The following is a 23,143-nucleotide window of genomic DNA, read 5'->3' as shown; positions in this document are numbered from 1 at the left end:
GTGCGCTGAGAATAAAAATTATTTAGCAATGCATCCTTGAAGATTACCAGATGTGTCGTTTCACTCGTAGAATTCTCCAAGACACACAAACAACAACTACTAGAGACCATTGTTTCTTCTTCCAACAATTCTTGCAAATCCAAACCGGCACATTCGGCCTTTGCATAATTCTATGGTACTTGTACCAAATGATATAGATTCGATGACGAGGAACCCACTTTGAGACTAATAATGGCTGGAGACGGCTTGAGTGGGTAATGAAGAAAAACTTTAATATAAGTTTAACATAACAGCAAATGTACAACGTTTCGACAAGGTTTTGTCATCATCAGGTTGATGTTGACATTCGTTTGTTCAATGAAGCTTTCACTCTTAATTTTGCCTATCTCAGGTATGATAAGTTTATCACAGTTTGAGATGTAATGGCGTTGCTAGTTGGTTATTCAGCTTTGGTTTTAAGTTACGAATTAGGAGCGCTTCCTTTTTCCTTAGTGTCCATTCGTCTTTTGCCGAGTCTATTATTTTGAACTGCTCAATGTTACATTTCTCGTTACAGTCTTTGCTTAGATTATTGTATATTCCAGACTTCATGGAAGGGCTGTTTCGTGCATGCTCCTTAATTCTGGTAGCTAGAATTCGGGTCGTTGACCGAATATAATCATGCCAAGAGTATGGTCACTTGTATACCACCAGCAATTTTTTGGAAGGAGGTATTTTGTCTTTAAAGAGGAAAATGTTGCGTTTTGAAGATCACTCTTAGGCTGACTTAGGGATATGTTGATTGCAGAATGTTTTCGATTTTTCTTATTAGTTTAATGCCATGAGAACCAGTGAAGGGTAATACCAAGGTGATTGGACATTTGGGAACCTTTAAGTCTGGAATATTGTGGTTCTAAACTTCATTGATATGTTCAAAAGTAAATTTGTTGATGAATGCTACAGGGAAGGCATTTTTTAATATTGATAACTTCATCATGAAACTACAATAAGAGCTAGTATGTTAGTATGCTCAATGAATTAAAATACTTATTAAATTAATTTTTGTAACAATCGGGTATGAATGTGCTGAAATGACAGTACAGGCCAGAAAATGTTTGTTTGTGGTGATATTTGGTTTTGAGATTGTTACCTCTAGATCTAAGAAAGGCAATTTAGATTATTTTTGTTCTTCAACTGTAAACTTAATCTTACTGTGTTTAGAATTTAAATAATCTTGAAACTTTTTGACATGGCTCTGAATACAATAAAAGTGTCATCAATGCATCTCTTATAAACTAAAGGCTTCAATTTGGACAGACATTACCGTAACCAATTAGTTTGTGATAAGAGAAAAACAAATTAGCTAATATGAGAGCATGGCTACACCGTCAACTTGATCATGTCTTATTATTAAACACAAAGTGAGATTCTTTGGTCATGATTTTTAGTTAAGACATTAACTTTAGTGACATCATGAAATAATAAATCACTGCTTAATTTTTTCACTTCATCGAGCGGAATGTTAGTGTATAGGGACTCAACTTCATAACTGGTGATATATACAGATTGATCAAACTTCAGGGATTTGACAAAATTGGAGAAATCAAAGGAGTCTTTGACAGTAAAGTAATTCTTGGTAAAACGAAGTAACAACTTACTTGAAAAGCTAATTAATTTATAACTGTGCATTTCTATGTTAGATACAATAGGTCTGATCAGTACATCTGTTTTATGTAGCTTAGGCAGACCATAAAGAATAACATTATGTGATCCATCAGGTCTAATCTGGTTATATACTTCAGAAATGACATTCTCTTTCTTTAATTTTAATAGTAGTCTTTGAAGTTTATTCTCTCTCTGTTGAGTGGGGTTTTTGTCCAACATTTTAAACTTGCTGGAGTTATTTAAGATATCATAGACTTTATCAAGATAGTCTTGTTTATTGAGAATGACAACTCTATTTCTTTTGTCCAGATTTGATAGCACTAAATTATCTAAACTTTTTAAATTACTTAAGTCTACTGCTTCATCGTTTGACAGATTACTAATATATTTTTTAAATTGATAAGCATGGAAACCAATTCAGCAACAAAATTTAATATTTCATTAGAAATGCTTTATTTCTCTTCCAAAGATAAAGAGCATAGTTATCTTGTAAGCATTATGAACCTAAATATATGTGAAAATAGAAGTGAGGAAAATACACCACCTGTATGTGAGAATGAGTTTGCACTATGAAATTTTATTAATATCAAGGTAACTGTTACACAAAATATACAGAAATAACTTAAATGCACATACTAATAAGCTGCTTATCTTACAACATAAGAGAAGGTGAAATATGTCATGGTTTGAATATCCTCACACCTGAGTATCCATTATGAAATAACAAAGAAAGGTTAATTTCACGTTACAGCTATCTTGATAGTGTATCAGGATGGATGGAAAAAATTTGCCTGAATAATCATTATTTGTTTAAGCTATAACTAAACTGACTGAAAAGTTTCAGTAATGTCCATCACTTCAGTTCATTAAGTTCTACAATTTCAATCTGGTCCTGCATATGGAGACCAGTAGGAATAGTCTTTCTGCAGAAGATGATTAACATTCCAATAAAGATTTTAGTAGGAACTTCAAAGGAGAAATTTATCACTGCTAAAATCTCAATGTGAACCAATGCACATTCATACCATGAAACTATATGTTTGCAGTTCTGCTTTGTTTTATACTACATTACAATATTTAAGTCTTACTGGCTATATTATAAATTACACAAAATGCAGATGAAAGAATATGCAAACTTTCTTCTCTATCACTTTATATAATAGTCATATTTCAAATGTTTTGAGCAGTTTTAGATTCCTACAGTAAGTGATATATTTTTTTTTATTTACAAAAACATACATTACACAAGGAAATATAAAATCTGAAACCTTAATTTTTACTGGCTTTTCATACAATTTCCAATTATTGAGCAATTTATTTCTTCTCTAAAGCAACTGGATGTTTTCTACAAAAGTACCAATCAGATAGGAAAGCTGTAAACATCATCTTTCATGGCTTGTCATTAAGCTGGTGTAATTTTCTGTTCTTTACATAATCTACAGCATCATGCAAGAGAGCAAGTGGTAGTTTCTGTTGAACAATACTTGCTCAGATTTGTAAATCTCTCTGCTTGAATATTAATATTTTACCAGATGAATCCTTGTTGACAACAGTTATACACAAAATGTAATTATTTACCAGATACTTTATTCCAACAATCAGAGAACACACAGGAAATTCATCCAAAACATGGACTGAAGGTCCAGTACTGACTTTTGCAGAAGACATTAATTGATGCTTCTGTTATGATGTATACATTTCTCTATTTGTAAAGAAAAAATTAATAGTTAACAATCAAACTCTACATCACATTTTCCAACAACTTCTGGTTTCTGTGTTAAACAAAGTGACAATGCTTTTGAAGCTGATACAAGTAGGTGACAATCTCTTATTTACAGTTTAAATAACTTTTGAAATGAAGTCTTATTTACAATCAACAACTTTAAATGGCTATTTCTCTAGAAGATGAGTGGTTCTTTCAAACAGCCTCTTAGCTAGATGGATGGCATCATCAAGTAAAAAGTTGAATATGGCACTAGATATCTGTATTTTGACTGTGACTTCATCTTCATCATAACAGACCCACTCTTGCTCCTCCTCCTTCAGCTCCTGTATTAAGATGGTGTCAACAAAGTCTCTTTTTTTACGTACCAGTTTTTTGAAGCCACAACGAGAAGAAATATTGGATTTATTGCAAGGTTTAAATCCTAGTTTTTGAGCTACACAGTTTTCAACAGTTGTGGTGAATTGGCTGGCACAGGATGGTAAAGGAGGTTTAGGTGTTAATTGTTGCCTCCGAACCCACAAAGGTAGAACTTCTTGACATCCAATACTAAAAACACAATAACAACACAACCATGTTAACTTTAGGGATATGATAATATATACCCAAAAGAGTTGAAGACATTTCTATGAAAGAAACTTCTTACTTTACATACTTAAGTACACAGTAGTGTATTTTTAAAAACTACACAGAAGGCAAATGCTTCAAAGTAAACACTACATTTACAATAGTAATATAATATTTTCTTTTTTGAAAATCAGAGAACACACAGGCAATGTATCCAAAAAGCGAACTAAAGATTTGGTAATAACTTTTGCAAAAGACATTAATCAATGCTCTAAGTCTCACTTTCTAGATTATATCTTTACAAAGTGAGATTTAAAACTGTACTGTTACAGTGAATTTTATGTGTCTATTAATGTGGTTGTGATGGTGGCATTTACATGACTGTTACTGTAGTTGTGAGGGCAGATTTTACATTTCTGTTACTGTGGTTGTCAGGGCAGATTTTACATTTCTGTTACTATAGTTGTGATAGTGGATTTTACATGGCTATTACTGTAATTGTGATGGTGGATTTTACATGGCTATTACTGTAATTGTGATGGTGGATGTTACATGGCTGTTACTGTAATTGTGATGGTGGATTTTACGTGGCTATTACTATAGTTGTGATGGTAGATTTTACATGGCTATTACTGTAGTTGTGATGGTGAACTTTTATGTGACTGTTACTTAAAATGACTAATATATCTGTAACTAGATTTAAACAAAGTACACATTAACACCCACGCTTTACAATTACCAGTATTACATTAACTAGATTTGAACAAAGTACACATCCAGTAACACACAAGCTTTATAATCACTAGTATTACACTAACTAGATTTGAACAAAGTACACATCCAGTAACAAACACACTTTATAATCACTAGTATTTCTCCAATTATATTTAAACAAAGTACACATCCAGTAACACACAAGCTTTATAATCACAAGTATTACACTAACTAGATTTAAACAAAGTACACATCGAGTAACACCCACACTTTATAATCACTAATATTACACTAACTAGATTTGAACAAAGTACACATCCAGTAACACACAAGCTTTATAATCACTAGTATTACTCTTAACTAGATTTAAACAAAGTACACATCCAGTAACACACACACTTTATAATCACTAGTATTTCTCCAATTATATATAAACAAAGTACACATCCAGTAACACACAAGCTTTATAATCACTAGTATTACTCTTAACTAGATTTAAACAAAATACACATCCAGTAACACACAAGCTTTATAATCACTAGTATTACACTAACTAGATTTGAACAAAGTACACATCGAGTAACACAGAAGCTTTACAATCACTAGTATTACACTAACTAGATTTGAACAAAGTACACATCGAGTAACACCCACGCTTTATAATCACTAGTATTACTCTTAACTATATTTAAACAAAGTACACATCGAGTAACACAAAAGCTTTATAATCATTAGTATTACTCTTAACTAGATTTAAACAAAGTACACATCCAGTAACATACAGGCTTTATAATCACTAGTATTTCTCCAATTATATTTAAACAAACTACACATCCAGTAACACCCAAGCTTTACAATCACTAATAGTTCTCTAGCTAGATTTAAATAAGGTGTACAAAATAATGAAATACCCAGAGCTTTAAAATCATCAGCAATATACAAATTTATTACTTACTGGTACAAATCTGCTGTTATTTCTTTAATCAAGTTGAAAATAAAAGTTCTGAAGCTCTGTTGACTCAGTATTGTGACCTCTCTGTTATTACTTTCTTCTTGAAAAAACTGATCATTACAATGAATGTCCCAAAGATTGTGACCCAAGACTAGTTTATCAAAAACATCAACTGCTGTCTTATCTGTTATCTCTTTTAATTCTTCATAACTCTGAGGGACAAAAGAGAATGCCTTGGGCTGAGCAGCCTTCTGAAGGTCAACTTTTGACCTAGGGGTAGTAGACTGGGGTGGGGTGTATGGTGGTGGTGGTTTGTTAGGAATTTGCCTGTAGAAATACTGTTGATACTGCTCAAGTAACAGCTGCTGTTGCAAGAGTAATTGGTCATCTTGTCTACCCTTACTGGACAATCCTAGGTCATCTTCAAACCACTCTTGATCATCAAACAGTTCAGTCTGTTGATCCTAAAATCAGAGAAACCAATTTATTCAATAAAAACACTTAATTATTTCCATATATATTTAATGTTTAAGAAGTAAATGGAGTCACAAAATATAGCAATAACATATTATGTGGAGGTAGGAAGTGTGTATGATGTCAGAAAGTAAACTTGTAATGGATTCACACTGAAGTCCTTACATTGCCCAATCAATTCGTCCTCAATCATACATAGATAATATTTTAATATTTAGTAATTTGGTAGGACATAACTCAAAATTCATTTCTATGGTGCTTAGAAACATCATGGTAAACAAGATAGGTCAATTTGTTAATGTAGTTAGTGCAAGATCTAAGGAGTATGATTTGTCATAAACAACTGTTCTTGGGACCCCCTGATAAATTCAGTATGTGTGAAATACTAAGCAATAGTTTTGGCTGACTTAAAATGTGTTTTCCTGTACAAAATCAGGCAGCATAATAGGTGAGAAACAGTGGTTACCTTCTCTCACAACCACAGTTCTAGGTAGGAAAGCTTTAACTAGGTATAAGGAAAAGATAATGTGTTATGTATTTATAGCCATGTAAAGTAAAATCAACTTTCAATGAAATATAATCAACTTCTTAAATAGATAATGGAAATTTGCAGCATTTAATACTGCATATCTGTCTAGGTTCTGGTGCAAAATACCCAGCCGGTATTGTTGTAAGCTTGTGAAACAAAAATATGAATAGTAATAATAATAAAATAATACTAAAATAAAAAGTCACAATTTCAGCAAAGTACACAAATCAGTAGAATAAATCACCACTCACAAGAGTAGAGAAATCTATTATGGTAATCATCAACCATTAGAAAACTCACTGAAAATTGTGTAGAGACAAAATACAACAGCAAACTTAAGAAACAATTAAGAACAGCACTCTAGAAATGTAGAATATTGACCATGGCAGTTTTCAATCAATGTGCTATATGTTACACAGATTGTTTTCCAATTAATGAGCATTAGTACAAACCAGATTTTTTCAATGGTGGAAATTGAAAGACTTAAGAGAAATTCTTCAGGGTAAAAAATTAAGGAACTTGAATTAATTTTAAAACTGCCATATGATATACTTAATACTGTATTCATTACTGTTGTCCACATTTCAGTAAAATATTCGTAGCAATATTTTCTGTATCAGCTCGTAAAAGTATATTCAATAATAATAAGGCTGGAGACACTGTTATAAATATACACACTGTTTAATAAAATGAAGCATTTCTGACTAGTATAAATAGAGTATTTGTGATCACTATAATGGTGCTTAAATGGCTTCTACATTTCTGCAATGCTTGAAGGGCTTCAAAGTGCTCATGTTGGTGGTGAAGAAGAACTTAGAAAATTTTAGAGGGTGAAATCTCTACTTTCAAGAATAAACTTAAAAATAGCCTTACAACCTTTGCAGAAGCTTGTTTAGTGGCTGTGCATAGATTTTGGCACAGTATACCTAGCCATTTTTACTGTAGGTTTTGGTGCTTGAATGGCTTTGAAGAGAAACTTGGCCAGTAGCGAGGAAAAAACTGACAAAATCTCCCCTACTCTTTCAAGAATCAACCCAAAAATAGTCCTATAACCTGCACAGGAGTTTTTGTTAGTATGTTTGCCCAGGTTTGAATGAAATATTCATAGCCATTTTTTTATGTACGCTAGTGAAACAAGAATAATAATAATGTAAAGAACAAGTGGATGAATTTTGTCTATTAATTGAAAAATAAACTTTTTTTTTGTCATTATCAATATTTTAGCAGCTTTAGTCATTTAGATAGGTCTTGAGTGTGTTTCAAGAACAAGTTTGCTTTATAAGATGGTTTTTATCCATATGTTATATTAGAATTATTGTGAAATTCCTGGGTGATCCCTATTATGAATCAGTACCGTGGTTCATGATAAGGCCTTCTGTGAAAATAAAAAAAAAGAATCATTGAAGGCACAGATATTGGAACTTTTTCTGCAAGTAACAATATGTTCATAAACAGAATAAGTCAGAAGATGTAAGATTAAACCTAATTCCTGTTTAGGACATTGTCTATGAACTTGGGGTCACTGAAGAGTAAAGGGTCAGAAGAAATTTTAAAACAATGGGGTAAAATGAAATTTATGGTTTTTGTGGTATCTGAAGGTAGAAGACAAGGCAAGCCTGAAACCAGTTATGAGAAAGCTGATAAGTCATGATAAAGAAACAATTCATTGTGGAGTTGCAGATAAACAAGAATTATACTTAATACGCCTTAAGTGTAACAAAGCAAATGCTGTGAGAATGAGCCACCCTGAGTAGTAATACAAGCCACTCTTGATGAAGTGTTTGTGTGTACCAACACAGATTGGTGGTGTAAGAAGACTGCAAACTTGAACAGCCCAACGTTTTAACATGTTGATGTGAGCTGTTGTTTCCTGAAAAGTCCAAGAACAAGAATGATACCAGTTCCTCAAAACTCAGGATGAGTAAGAAAATGACAATCTACTGTTGTAAACTTGTGATTTAGAAGAAACAGTTATACTTCATGAAAAAGGGACTGAAGTCAGCTGTCAATGAGAAACAAAGTCCCATTGGAGATGTCACATGTGAGCACACCCTAAACAAATGATTTCATAATGTGAAGCCATCATCTCCAAAGAATATTTTTGGCAGAAGGTGTGTCAGACAGAAGATAAGTAGATGAGACACCAAGGCTTGCAACACGAGAGGAGATGACTGAAGTGTATCTCAAACTGTGTTGGAACTAAAAATGATTTGGAGTTTTAAATGATTCACCCAGGAGATGTAGCCAACTGAGTGTGTGTAAAAGACTGGGTAGATGAAAGGGTCAGAATAAATCAATAATCCATGAAAATGTATGCAGCCAAAGGAAAGGACACTGAACAGATAAACTATCTATGATGGTTAAAAATGTAAAATAATAACAGGATGTCAGATGAACAGGAGGACAAACATTACTTTCTGGTTATCTTGAAAAGGAACAATGAATAAAAGTAAGTCAAGATGCTAAAACTCCAATGTTGATGTGCTTCTGTTAAACGGAAAACTGGTTTGGGCAGCTAACTTCAAAAAGAGCTTCTTTAGTGCTTCATTTTGTCCTTGCAGAAGCTCTTTTTGAAGTTAGCTGAAAATTTGGGAGGGGCAAGTACCTTGCAACACATTATGGCTGGCTAGTTGTAAAGGAACATTAGCCACAAGGTAACAGAGGGTACATCTGTAAGAGCAGCTAAAGACTAATAACAGCACTGAAGAAGAAAGTCTCAAAACAAATCATAGCATGTAGACAGAAAACTGGTGGTGGGTTAAAAATACTCCCTATAACCTGCTAACAGGCACGTGCATGGCAAACACAACAAAAGTGAAGACTAGTAATATTTTGCTGATTTCTAAAAGCATCAGCAAAGATGTGAAAATCAGGAGAAAAATTACATTGAAGTATAACAGGTTTAAGATTTAAAATGGAACATACTTCAGCAAAAATTACACTCAGGCATAAAAGAAGCTATTTCTGTATTAAGGTTAGTTAATAATCCTTCAATGCAGAAACTGAAGGCAAATAGGCCTAAAAAAACTGTTCATCATCATCATGTGAAAAAATGGTGGGAATTCTGCAAGTTGAGCAGCCACATAAAAATGAAACCTGCCAAATACACCAGCAGACATTTTAACACTAATGTCCCAAATACATTGATCAACAAGGACTGATAATAAAGCCATAATATCTTCCAGTATGCTAGAGGCATAATGTGAGTAAGGCCTTCAAATACTTTTAATTAGTTTCCAATACTGGTAGATGCATTTGTTTAATGTTGAATTAGGAATTCATAGCAAGCAAAGTCAAGAGCACGATTTTCAACACAAAAATCTGGTTTATGACGAGAAAGCAGAGCTTGCGTATGTTCTCCTGAAGGAGGCACTATAAATCACATGAAAGAGTGGAGAACTCTAGGTAAGTTGATATATGTGACAAGAACATTCAGAGTAACTTGAAAGTAAAAGGCTTTTAGTAATTTAGAAGTATTTTACCTGATTTTAAAACTGTTACAGATGAAACTAATGAGAAACTCCACAGAGAAATAAAGGATTCATCTGATAATGAGGTCATAATTATGAGGGATTTTCATTTCAGGCATAAACTGTAAAACATTAAGAGCCAAACCATGAAGGAAACAGCTTCCTAAAAACTGTTCAAGATAGTTTTCTTCAACAATTGGTTAGGGAAGATACTAGAAGCAACGTTATTTCAGATTTATTGTTAACTTCTAATACAGAAATGGTTGATAGGGTGGTGACTGGGGAACATTTGGATGCAAGTGATCATTATTCAATTAAATTTAATGTTTTACTGCATATGGAGATAAGGAATAATGAAATTTCGATTACAAATTTCAAAAGTAAATTTTGAAGAGATGTGACAAGAATTATCTGTTGTGAATTAGGAAAATGAATTAATTGGGGATAATGAATAAATATGGAAAAAAGTTATTAAATGAATTATTAAAATATTCAAGATAGGCAGTTCCTTACCAAACAAGGGTGGCTGCAGGTAAAAAAAAAAAAAAAGGTCGACTCACAAAGGGTATAGAGAATAAAACTAAAGAAAGGCATTATATATTAAATTGACTGCTGTGGCAGGAGATTTAGAGAATTATAGAAGATCAAGAGAGTTGGTGAAACAGGAAATTAGGAAATAGAAAAGGGTATATGAAAAATGATTGGTTGTAAATGTAAAAATTAACAGTACATTAGGGTTAAGTAAAATGATAAGATGGAAGTATGCCCTTTGAGGGATTATACATGAAAGCTCATATCTGATGATTATGAGATAGTTAGTTATTAAATTCTATTTTTTTTTCTTCACTTTTTACTAATGAACATTATGGCAATATTACTCAACCTGAATAGCTGCTAGATAGAAATAAGATAAAAAAAAATGATCACATTAATTCTGAACTTGTTTAGAAAACTAAGGAGGTTTAAAGAATGATAAAGCTCCTGGGTCAGATAATATTTACCCATGGGTTTGAAGTAGGTTAAGGATTGGATATGTGAGCCACTTGCTACTATTTTTTGTGAGTCCTAACATTCCCCTCAGGGTTTTGAAGGAGGTTACATCAGTTGTGGGAAAACATTTTGAAAGACTGGTAAGAGATTCAATGCAGAATCATTTAACAAAGTTTAAAATTTTGTTGGATATTCAATATGGTTTCACCAGGAGAAATTCTTGCCTTATTAATATTTTGACATTCCTTGAAAAGGTTATTGCTTATGTAGATGAGGGTAATAGTGTGGATTTGGTGTATCTGCATTTTCAGAAAGCATTTGACAAGATGCCACATAAAAGGTTTATTAAAAAAAGATCTCTGTTGGATAGGTTAGCTCATTGGCTAAAAAACTAGCTAGATGGAAGAAAGCACAGGGTTGTTATAAATGGAGTTCAGTCAAACGGGATTGATGTCACAGGTGGGGTACTTAAGGGCTCAGTATTAGGACTTTTGCATCAATGACAAGTGAAGGAATAGTCAACAAAGTATTTAAATTTGCTGATGATAGTAAGGTTTTAATTGTTGCTGGTTGTTAGGAGACTGCTGCTGCTTGGAAAAGGATTTGGGTTATTTGGTGAGTTGAGATAATAAATGGCAGATAGCTTTTAATTATAATAAATGAAGTAATGCAATTGGAACTTCATAATTTGAATTATAATTACAATTTTGATGGGAATAACTTTAACAATGTTATGAAAGAAAGGGATTTTAGTGGTCTGGTTGATCAGTCTCTTAAGCCATCCAAGCAATGTACTGTTGCTAGTGGAAGGCAAATAGGATTTTAGGTTGTATCTATATTGAATACAAGTCTAAAGAGATTATAATTTTGTTGCAGAGGGTTCAGAGTACTAGGATGATATCTGGGATGGAAAGGTTGTCATACAAAGACAAGTTAAGATATCTGAAATTGTTTTCTCTTAAAAAAAAAAGGGTTAGAGAAGATCTGACTGAGGTTTTGAAGTTTAAGGGAATTTATAATTGTAGTTAATGGTGAGAATGGTAGGACTAAGGGACACAAGAGTAAATTTTGACAGGTAGGAGTAATCTTCAGTTAAGACAACTTTTATTGCCTCTTGGAATGGATTGCCTTCATATGTCATAGATGCAGTTAATTTAAGAGAGTTTAAAGAAAGGTTTGATGAATATGTGAATGATAAGGGGCCGGCTTTGAGTGTCTTATTTTTAGTTTAAAGTTTAGTGGATGGATGGCATAGATAGATCAAAAGGTCCCTTGTTGTCCTTATATTATGTGTTATATGTTAAACACTTGCACAAATAAAAAATAAAACTTACATGAAATGTGTTAAGTACTGGACCCAACTGTATATCTTCTAAAGCTGTTGAACTGTGGTCAGTAACTTCTTCTACATCATCTGGGACAACAGACAAAACCATCAAATCCTGAGGACGATACCTCTCTTTTGGGGACTTTGGACAATCCAGACTGGCTAGAATGGAGCTTACCTTCTTACTGACAACATTCTGATCAGATACTGCTTGAATCTCTTCTCTGGGACGTGAACATCTGACCATGACTATGGGTCTGCGGTAAATCTGTATGACTGTATGAAGGGCATCTTCAAGCAAAACATTTGACAACATGTGTGATATTCTTTTAAGCACTTCACCAGTTATTCCCTGTTCTTTCTTGGGCTTCATTTCATGGATGGTGTCTTCAGCACCAACCTGTCTGTGTGCTTCAACTCCATTTTGGCTTTTTGTCTCTGTTTGCCTATGCTGATGGGATGCAATCCTACATACTACATCAACAGCATCCTCAATAAATGTAGTTATCAATTTTGTGGCAATGCCTTCAGCAAGTTGTTCTTTGGCTTTCTGGTAAGAAACCTGAATCGTTTCCTTGTCACTGGCAACCTGTGGAGGTTCACACTTGTTCTCTTCAACGTGGGAATTTTCAAGAGCAACATCAGGCTGTTTGAGAGACAAAGGCTTTAAAGTAGTTATTCCAGATGAAATATTCTCTCTGTTTTCTTCATATTTGACAAAGGACATACGTTCTTCATGGCTTAGTACAGCTTCTGGTTCCTGCTTTACACTGACAAAAGAAGCACTTTGTGATCTAACAACAGTTTCTTCCTCACTAGAAACATGATTTAATGATTCTGATTTTTCTGACCTATTTTTTTCAGAATCTGTACTTTTTTTCTTAAATTCTGAACATTTGACAAGATCAAAGTACTGTCTCTTCTGAGTATTGTCTTCACCACTGTCACCTTCTCCAGTGTGAAAAGATGGCCCAATGCTAACGACTGAGATTGATGTAACACTGTCACTATCCCCTTCACCAGACAATGTTTTCAAGCCTTCCTCTAATGATTGTTCCTCTTCATCTTCTTGCTCTAGTTTAGAAATGTTAATCACAAATTAACTTCAAATTATAAAGCAACTGCTAACTAGCATTTAAAAATTCAAGATGAAAACTTGTTTGCCATCATTTTGTAATACTGTTTGGATGATTACCTGTATTTTGTCTGTAACTGAATTTTTGGTTTACAAGTTTCATTTCATTTCATATTTTCTATTAACACATTTGGTGTACTTCAGAAGGACATGACCTTGAATGATCTCTTTTATACTGAAACACCTCACTCTGTATCACTAACAATTACTTTCCTATACCTCTCCAAATCTGAGTTACATGACTGTTAATTAACTTTTGAATCACACTGTACATTAAATTCTAACCAACAATGTTATGGAAACAAACATTAAAGAAAGAATATAATTTACTTACAAAACACAAACTGTATGTTTGCTTAATTCACTATTACTGATTCTCTGTCCTTTTTAAAAGTGCGATAAGAGTATGCGCAAAACTTCATATAATTTTTGTAACAACATCTACTTTTCATCTTCAAAGTTGACTATAATTCCCAATTTACTACAATTACATAAATGAATTTGGCAAGTTTTTAGGAAAATGTCCAAGTCCTTTGTAAACAAAAAATCCATTTGGTTACAAAAGTATTTTTACTAAGGATATGTCTGAGTTGATGAAATCAGTTTGACTCAGAATCTGAAAAATTGGAGTACAAGGTGACATTCATGTGAAGAAAATAACATCTTTTTCCATCATACAGTTTGTATATATCATTTGCATAACCTCAAGCCTTGGAAATGCATATATAAATTTATTTTCAGTATCCTTGTATATTTATCTGGTATTTACTAAATCAGCATTGTAGGATAAAATTAACAGTTGATAACTCTGACATCAAACACAAATGCCATGTCGAATGGCACTCTAAAAAGTCATGACTTGCATACTTTGAACCTTACCTGTGAACAAAGGACAGTCTACTTATTAACATGACCTGATTGTACATCTTGATAAAGATCAAAATGTATGAATATATTTGTCAATCTAATTGTTAACATGATCTGACAGATTATCTTGATATAGGTCAAAATGACTGAATATGTTTGTTAATCTACTCGTTAACATGATCTGTCTGTACATCTTGATATAGGTCAAAATGTCTCGATGTATTTGTTAATGTACTTGTTAACATGATCTAACTGTTTATCTTAATATAGGTCAAAATGACTGAATGTGTTTGTTAACATGACTTGACTGTTCATCTTGATATAGGTCAAAATGTCTCAATGTGTTTTTAACCTCCTTGTTAACATGACTTAACTGTTCATCTTGATATAGGTCATAATGTCTCAATGTGTTTTTAATCTACTTGTTAGCATGATCTCACTGTTTGGGTTAATTTTCCTGTCCATTGGTGGGTCATCAGTAAGCTTATAGACTTACATTGCTAAAATTAGGGTTCAATTCTGCACAGTGGACAGAGTGCAGATAGTTCATTGTGTAGCTTTATACTAAAATTACAATAAAACAGTCATCTTCATATGCAATATGCCAGAATGTCTCTGTTACTCTAATTATGAACATGATCTGACTTTTATAATAATCTATTCACTTACTAAGATAACATTCATGAACAACTTCAAACATGATGTTGAAAAATGTTTTATCTGCCTACTCACTTACGGTTAAACATGTATGTCATTTTGTCTCTTTGGATTACCTAATGTTCATGTCTAACTTTACACGTGACTTGTTTAGATGTTTGAGGGTCCATCTGACTAGATGTTTGAATGGCCTGGCTGTTCATGTCCAACTTTACATGTGACCTGTTTGTACATTTGTGGTTTATCCGTCTAGATGGTCTGGTTGTTCATGTCCAACTTTACATGCAACTTGTTTGAATGTTTGTGGGTCTATCTGTCTAGATATTTAAATCATCTAGCTGTTATGTCCAACTTTACATGTGATTTTTTGAGACATTTGAATGTTTGTGGGTCCATCTGTCTAGATGTTTAAATGGCCTGGCTGTGCATGTTATACTTTACATGTGACCTATTTAAACATATTTGTGTATGTTCATCTGTCTAATTGTTTAAATGACCTGGTTGTTCATTTAATGCTCTACACATGACCTATCTGCTTAATTAGATGACCTGACTGTTGATGTTCAAATTTACATGTAACCTTTCTAAGTATGTGCATATCCATCAATATGTCAAATTACATGAGTAAAATGAGTAAAAATATGAGTAAAATAATGTTTTATGGTTTAACAGTCTTGTACCAGTTTTTGTACATCACTAGTGTTTACAGTTTTTTTCTACTAGTATATTCATTGTTTTTCATATTAAGAACTTTTGTTCAAACTATATAGAGGGGATTAAAATAACTGATGGTTCTTTACAGATTCTAACATACTAATAATAACTAATAGATGTGAAAATAAAGGTTATATTGAGGAAGGTAATCTGAGTAAATCCTATAATGATTATACAGAATTAAGTCATTAATTCTGAACCCTTGAAGTTAGGCTTTAACATATATAGATCAGACTTATTGCAATTTAAAATTACACCATGAAAAACTACTAGTCAACCAATTCTTTAGGTAACTTCTTTGATGTCAGCCACAGAAGAAAATTAACCTACCTATTCTTTTGATACATTTGCTGAAAAAGAAGAGAACTAACCTATGAATTTTTTGACATCACCTATAAAGAAATATTAATAAACCTTTGATTTTCATGACTCCACGTAGAGAAAAAATATAGTCCTTTAACTTTTATGACACAATTTACAGAAGAAAACTAAACATCCTACAACTAATGATATAAATTACAGAGAATTTAAACAATCAATTTTTACATGACTTTTGTGATATTATCTACAGAAGAAAACATGAACCAGTCTACTTTTTACATGGCTTTTGTGATATTGTCTACAGAAGGAAACATGAACCAGTCTACTATTTACATAGCTTTTGTGACACTATATATTGAAAGACAGGAACCAATCTACTCTTTACATGACTTTTGTGACACATGTACAGAAAAAGACATGGACCAATCTATTCTTTACCTGACTTCTGTAACACCATGTACAGAAAGACAAGAACCAATCTACTCTTACATGACTTTTGTGACACCATGTACAGAAAAAGACATGAATCAATCTGCTCTTTACATGACTTCTGCAACACCATGTACAGAAAGACAAGAACCAATCTACTCTTACATGACTTTTGTGACACCATGTACAGAAAAAGACATGAATCAATCTGGTCTTTATATGATTTTTATGACGTCATGTAAGGAGTTGATTGATTCATGTCTTTCTGTACATGATGTCACATAAGTATTCTAAAGAGTAGTTTGGTTCATGTATTTTTATGTAGATGATATCACAATTCGTGCAAGGAGTAGATTTTGTGATATCACCTACATTAAAGAGTAGTTTGGTTCATGTATTTTTCATGACTTTTGTGATGCGTACCAAAAAAAAAATCATAATGCAGTATCACAAATTTTACTTGAGAAAAAAAATAACATTATTTTTATGTCTGCAAAAAAACACTGGTGATTTCCATGTTTACTATATTCATGGTCTGTCTCTTTCATTGGTTTAATTAGGAATTTTCTTTTTTTCATTCAGAATGTACTTGTCTTGTATAAACTGAAAAATAACAGTTATGAGTTACACCTCATAATATACTAAAATTATGTTATGACACTTTTCATCTCAATAATGCTTCAATTAGAAACTTGGTAAATAATTAAGAATTATTAGAACATCTTGGCCTTTTTAATTGCTGTGATGCAGGGTATCAACCTACTGACTGGACACACAACAGTAGCAGTGACTCAAGTCTGAAAGAGTGTGTTATTTAATGAATGAACCCAGGCACCCATATCCTATTGTACAGGAACCAAGCCAGTTATTAATAGTCTCTGTTATATAGAGTAAAGGTCTCTGGAACATGAACCTAGAAACTAAGCTGAGATACTGGATAGCCAGTAAAAAACATTACACATGTATGATACAGAACCAGTATTAATGTTTGATAATCTAGTGCTAGCTCAATACAGGAAAATTCTACACAATGACATTGTTGTATGTATTACACAAAACTGGTATTAATGTTTGATAACCTAGTGTTAATACATGTAAGTTCTACGTAACACACAGAACCAGTATTAATGTTTGATAATCTAGTGTTAATACATATAAGTTCTACACAGTGACAGTAGAATATGTAACACACAGAACCAGTATTAATGTTTGATAATTTAGTGTTAATACATATTAGTTCTACACAGTGACAGTAGAATCTGTAACACACAGAACCAGTATTAATGTTTGAAAATCTAGTGTTAATACAGGTAAGTTCTACAGTGTAAGCAGATGATGTATTACATACATACAAACTGTATTAATTTATTTAATAAATACAGGTAAATTGTACACTGTAACTATAAACATACAGCCCACTTTATTATGTAGTGATCCTATGTTTACAATTAACACTTATCTACACATGTACCTTGCAGTTGAAAGTATATAGCAGTAGTTTTTACAAACAGTTAACAGAAAGAGTAGACTCACTGTTCCATAGTGAAGATACTGTGTGTAATGTCACTGTCCACAGGTGAACCAAGCTTGAGGTAGAACAGCCACACCAAAGAAAACAGAGTATGAGGCAGTTTGGCTTAAACCCCAAACCTGAAGAGTATGGTTTTTTCTTACACTGAGCCATGTGTTTTTAGTTGATAAAAATATAAGCAATCCAGCACAAGAGTGGGTATGTGCTCACTAAATAAGCTTCCATTGTGATATATAACAGTAACAATATTATCAGCTGGGAACTTTTAAATTCCTCCATGTGTTGAGTCATCTAGTTTAGGAGGGAGTGAACCTGAAACCATGTACATGTATACAAAAGATATGAATCATGTGCTGTGTAGGTGAGTTGTCAAAAGTTAATACCTAAGTACACCACCTGGGGAGCAGAAGTAAAACTATCTATACATGTGCTAAAAATATTCTCTTCTCCCATAACACTTCTAATTTGTCACATTATTTTTAACACTGTGTCAAAACACATAACATAAATTATGGGGTAAATAAAGAAATAAACCTGTTTTACGTGAATGAGTTAATGCATAATGCAATCACTTATAGTTAATAACTTGACATACAAAAGTATCTTACCATGCTATATAATATAAATGAATATCAGCACGTTTTGTCTCATGACACAATAAGATTTAAGTGCTACGAAATTATTGGACAACTTTTTCTAAGAATATATGGAAAATTACTATAGTGATATTACAGGGCTGATAAACATAAAACTGAAGAAGTCGAAATATGCAACTTTCACCACATAGTTTGTACAGAAATCATAGGAGACATATACTAGCAATCTACTTCTACTTCTAGATGGTACTTTTCTTCATATCTTACAAGCTGAAATACCCATCAACTGATGGGGAATGTTTAAACTTAACTAAAACATTGTAAGTTTAACAGCAATCACATATTTCAAAGTACTAACTTGAACATAAACTTTATCTCAAAATTTTAAAATTATAACAAAGCTTCTTCGTAAACAACCTTTGTAGTTTACTTTCCATCTAACAACAAATAAAGATTTTGAGGTGATTCCACCCTTGAACACCCTACATCTCATTGACCATGAGAAAAGCATGGTTGTTTGAGAAACAATCTAACAACTTTCATACTTTGACTTTGAATCCATTTAGAATATTCAACACTGTCTAAATTGTTAGCCTGCCAAGATTATTTGGGATTGACTCATTAGGCTGGGAATAATTAATCAACAAGCTTTACAAATAGGGTTAAGTTCAATTTTGACCATATTAAGACATTCCCATAGTTCATAGTGTTTGCATACAAATTTTGGTTGGTACTGGTGTACTAGGCTCAGAGAAGTTAGGGAGCAAACAAACACACATTTCGTCTTTATATATACAGATTATGTCCATCTTGTTGTGGTTCCAGATTATCTTACTTCAGATTCAAAATGATATTTAACACTCAAGCTTGAAAAATGTTAAATGGTTACAGTTACTCTAATTTTTCTTCATAACAGATATAAAAAGCGCATATGTATGTCTTGCTGTTACCTGGTATGTCTTTACTCAGATACACGAACTGAATACACATTGTATTAGAAATCCCATTTAGCACCCAAAATGTAGTAAATATACTGTTTACTTTCTTCACTATGCAACTTTAATCACATACATATAACATGTGAAAAAAATGAGGTCAAACACAACATCTCTCAGTATAGTCACATAAGGTTAATTCAAACAAGGGCAGACAAATGGCCCAGAATGTAGTTATATAACGTTAATTCCAACAAGGCCAGACAAACAGCCCAGTATGTAGTTATATAAGGTTAATTCCAACAAGGGCAGACAAAAAACACAGAATATAGTCACATGAGGTTAAATTTAACAAGGCCGGACAAATGGCCCAGAGTGTAGTTATATAACGTTAATTCCAACAAGGCCAGACAAACAGCCCAGGATATAGCTACATGAGGCTAATTCCAATAAAGACAGACAAAAAGCCCAAAATGCAGTTATTTGAGGTTAATTCCAACAAGGGCAGATAAACAGCCCAGAATGTAGTCATATGAGTTTAAATACAACAAGGCCAAACATAAAAGTTCAGAATACAGTTATCCGATGTTATATCTAATAAAGCTACAGAAGATTTTTGACAGTAACAGCACATAGGGAGTTAAACTCAACAAAACCAAAAACTATAATTGTGTATTTAATTATTAGAAATTAAACCAAATGAAATCAAATTGTAGTACTTCTGTACAAAAGAAGCAATTAAATCAATAGAGCAAAAAACAAAAATTCTATATATACAATAACCAGAAATTGAAAACATTACATCAAAAATGGCAACTACAATAATTCTGTAAGTAAACACCAGAAAGTGTCAACAATATATCAAATCTTATATTCAGTTCTGCAAATGAATACAAGAAACCATGGACAATAGAGCTGTGTGATTAGTAGATTTTACTAATAGATTATTCTTATGAGACCTGAATGATAGGAATAATTGAAAATAGTAGCAATTAGAAACACTGATTTTGATTATTTGATTTTCCACAAGTAGTGAAAATAACTGATGAAGAACCTTGAATTAATCGCAAACAATAATCAGATATCATAATAGCAATACTTAGATTACTTGTATAGTTTCAATAATCAAAAACAGTAACAACTGGAAACTGACTTCAATTAATTGATTAGTTTACTAGACACAAATCAATGTAATTGATGCTCATAGGTAACTTGTTATATAGATTAATCTCCCAGCTTTAAGTAGAGCACACACACACACACACAGACAAACACAACATCTGTTTATATAAATGACAGAAAATTTCAACACTTCACCCACAGAGCCAAACACAACATCTTTGTATATAAAGCAGGCCTTGACAAATCCCTGGCACCAGGTCAACTAAAAATGTCATCATTGCAACTAGTATTTTCTCCCATTTTATTCATGCATAGGGATGTGGTAAATAGAACTTGAATCTAGAACAATTCTGGACTCTTGGAAATCCAGAACTATTTTCAAGTTCTTTGAGTCCTAAATTGAACTTTGTTTCTAGAATTTTAATGGCAGATTCAGCACTTCATGTTTTTAGAGGAAAGAAGTGCTGTGGTTGCAAAATACGTTACTAATTTCGCACAATTTTGTGTTTCTTCTTTCTCTCAATTCAATCAATCATTGCATCTGTTTTGACTCAGACAGGATCAAAGGCAGTTAAGTTCAGGCAATACTCTCATGTGGTTGTTGATATCATGTGATTGTTAGCATGCACTCGTAGATGTGAAAGTAAATAAGTATAGCCCCATTTCCCGACACAAACTGTAGTGAAGTTAGGTTAGGCACACCAAAAGGCCTTTGTTTATCATTGTACAGTGTTGTAGTGATGAGTAGATTAAACTTATTCTGCAACAACCTGCTTGGCCTATTGATATCACAGTGGTTATTTTTATTTTACTTTCATTCATTGCAAGAATCTACCTAAGTTATAATTATTTAGTCTACTATTTTAATAATTGCACATATGGAAGTTAAACTTTAATATGTGTTATATAATAATAACGTTTAATTATGAACTCTTTGTTTTTTTAGTATAAACCTGTATGTTGCATACCATAACCACACAACCAACTCAAAATATATTCCATAACTTTTCTATATCACACCTGTCTCCTAGATCTAAAAATATTTATCAAGGCCTGATATAAACACTAGAAAATTTCAACAGTTTATCCAAAGAGTCAAACACAACATCTGTGTATATAAACACTAGAAAATTTCAAAACTTTACTCACAGAGACAAACACAACATCTGTGTATATAAACACCACAAAATGTCAATACTTTACCCAGAGTCAAACACAACATCTGTGTATATAAACACCACAAAATTTCAATACTTTACTCACAGAGACAAACACAACATCTGTGTATATAAACACCACAAAATTTCAATACTTTACCCAGAGTCAAACACAACATCTGTGTATATAAGTACTAGAAAATTTCAATACTTTACCCAGAGTCAAACACAACATCTGTGTATATAAGTACTAGAAAATTTCAATACTTTACCCAGAGTCAAACACAACATCTGTGTATATAAACACCACAAAATTTCAATACTTTACCCACAGTCACACACATCATGTGTATATAAGCACTAGAAAATTTCAACAATTTATCCACAAAGTCAAACACAATAAGTCTCTGTATAATCATCAGAATGTGTGAGCAGTATACCACCAAACTCAAACATAACAGCCCTTAAGCACCAGAAAGCTGAATATTCGAACAGTCCTGTACGCATTACCAGACAATATCAGGATCAGGGCAAGAAAGTCAAACGCAATTATTCAGTAGAGTATGTAATATCATTCAACACATTTTATATTCTGCACGTCAGATATACAAGTACTATTATTTTACACAAAGGCTATCAAGTAAACCTTTAGGAATGATATATGATTCACAGACTGAGCAACTAATTCAATAATTCATTGTGAAAATACAAATTCAATTCAACACCCTTGCTTCTACTAACACTGCTAATTATGACAATAAAGTTTTCTGAAGGTAAGAAAATACCACAGAAGGTAGCTGACAAGCTGTGCAAGAATAATTTTATATATTTTCTATATTATTACTTGATAAAAATCAAGCCTCAGTACTACACAGAACCTACAAGAACAAATAATGATTATCTGAGCAATGTACCCTTAATACTACACAGTACTATAAAAACAAATAACAACTGTCTGAGTACTACCCAGTACTACAAGAACAAATAATGACTGTCTGAACAATGTACCCTTAATACTACACAGTACTAAAAGAACAAATAATAACCGTCTGAACAATGTACCCTTAATACTACACAGTACTAAAAGAACAAATAATGACTGTCTGAACAACATACCCTTAATACTACACAGTACTACAAGAACAAATAATGATTATCTGAACAATGTACCCTTAATACTACACAGTACTAAAAGAACAAATAATGACTGTCTGAACCATGTACCCTTAATACTACACAGTACTAAAAGAAAATAATGACTAGTCTGAACAATGTACCCTTAATACTAA

The 23,143-nt window shown here is 32.6% G+C and overlaps 1 protein-coding gene across 1 annotated transcript in view; it reads right to left on the bottom strand.

Annotated features, from left to right (window-relative positions):
* Positions 1-2,191: 2,191 nt before the first annotated feature.
* Positions 2,192-23,143, bottom strand: part of LOC111087502 (centrosome-associated protein 350-like) — a 23,241-nt gene continuing 2,289 nt past the window's right edge. Inside the window, exons 2-4 of the mRNA XM_022394327.1 lie at positions 12,398-13,464; positions 5,604-6,064; positions 2,192-3,916 (exon numbers count right to left, since the gene is read on the bottom strand). Coding sequence (XP_022250035.1) covers positions 3,535-3,916; positions 5,604-6,064; positions 12,398-13,117 — 1,563 coding nt within the window. The 5' untranslated portion in view covers positions 13,118-13,464 and the 3' untranslated portion in view covers positions 2,192-3,534. The remainder of the gene's footprint in view (positions 3,917-5,603; positions 6,065-12,397; positions 13,465-23,143) is intronic.

Source organism: Limulus polyphemus, unplaced genomic scaffold (assembly GCF_000517525.1).
Source record: "Limulus polyphemus unplaced genomic scaffold, Limulus_polyphemus-2.1.2 Scaffold2229, whole genome shotgun sequence".
NCBI lineage: Eukaryota > Metazoa > Arthropoda > Merostomata > Xiphosura > Limulidae > Limulus > Limulus polyphemus.
This window is presented reverse-complemented; position numbering and strand designations above follow the sequence as displayed.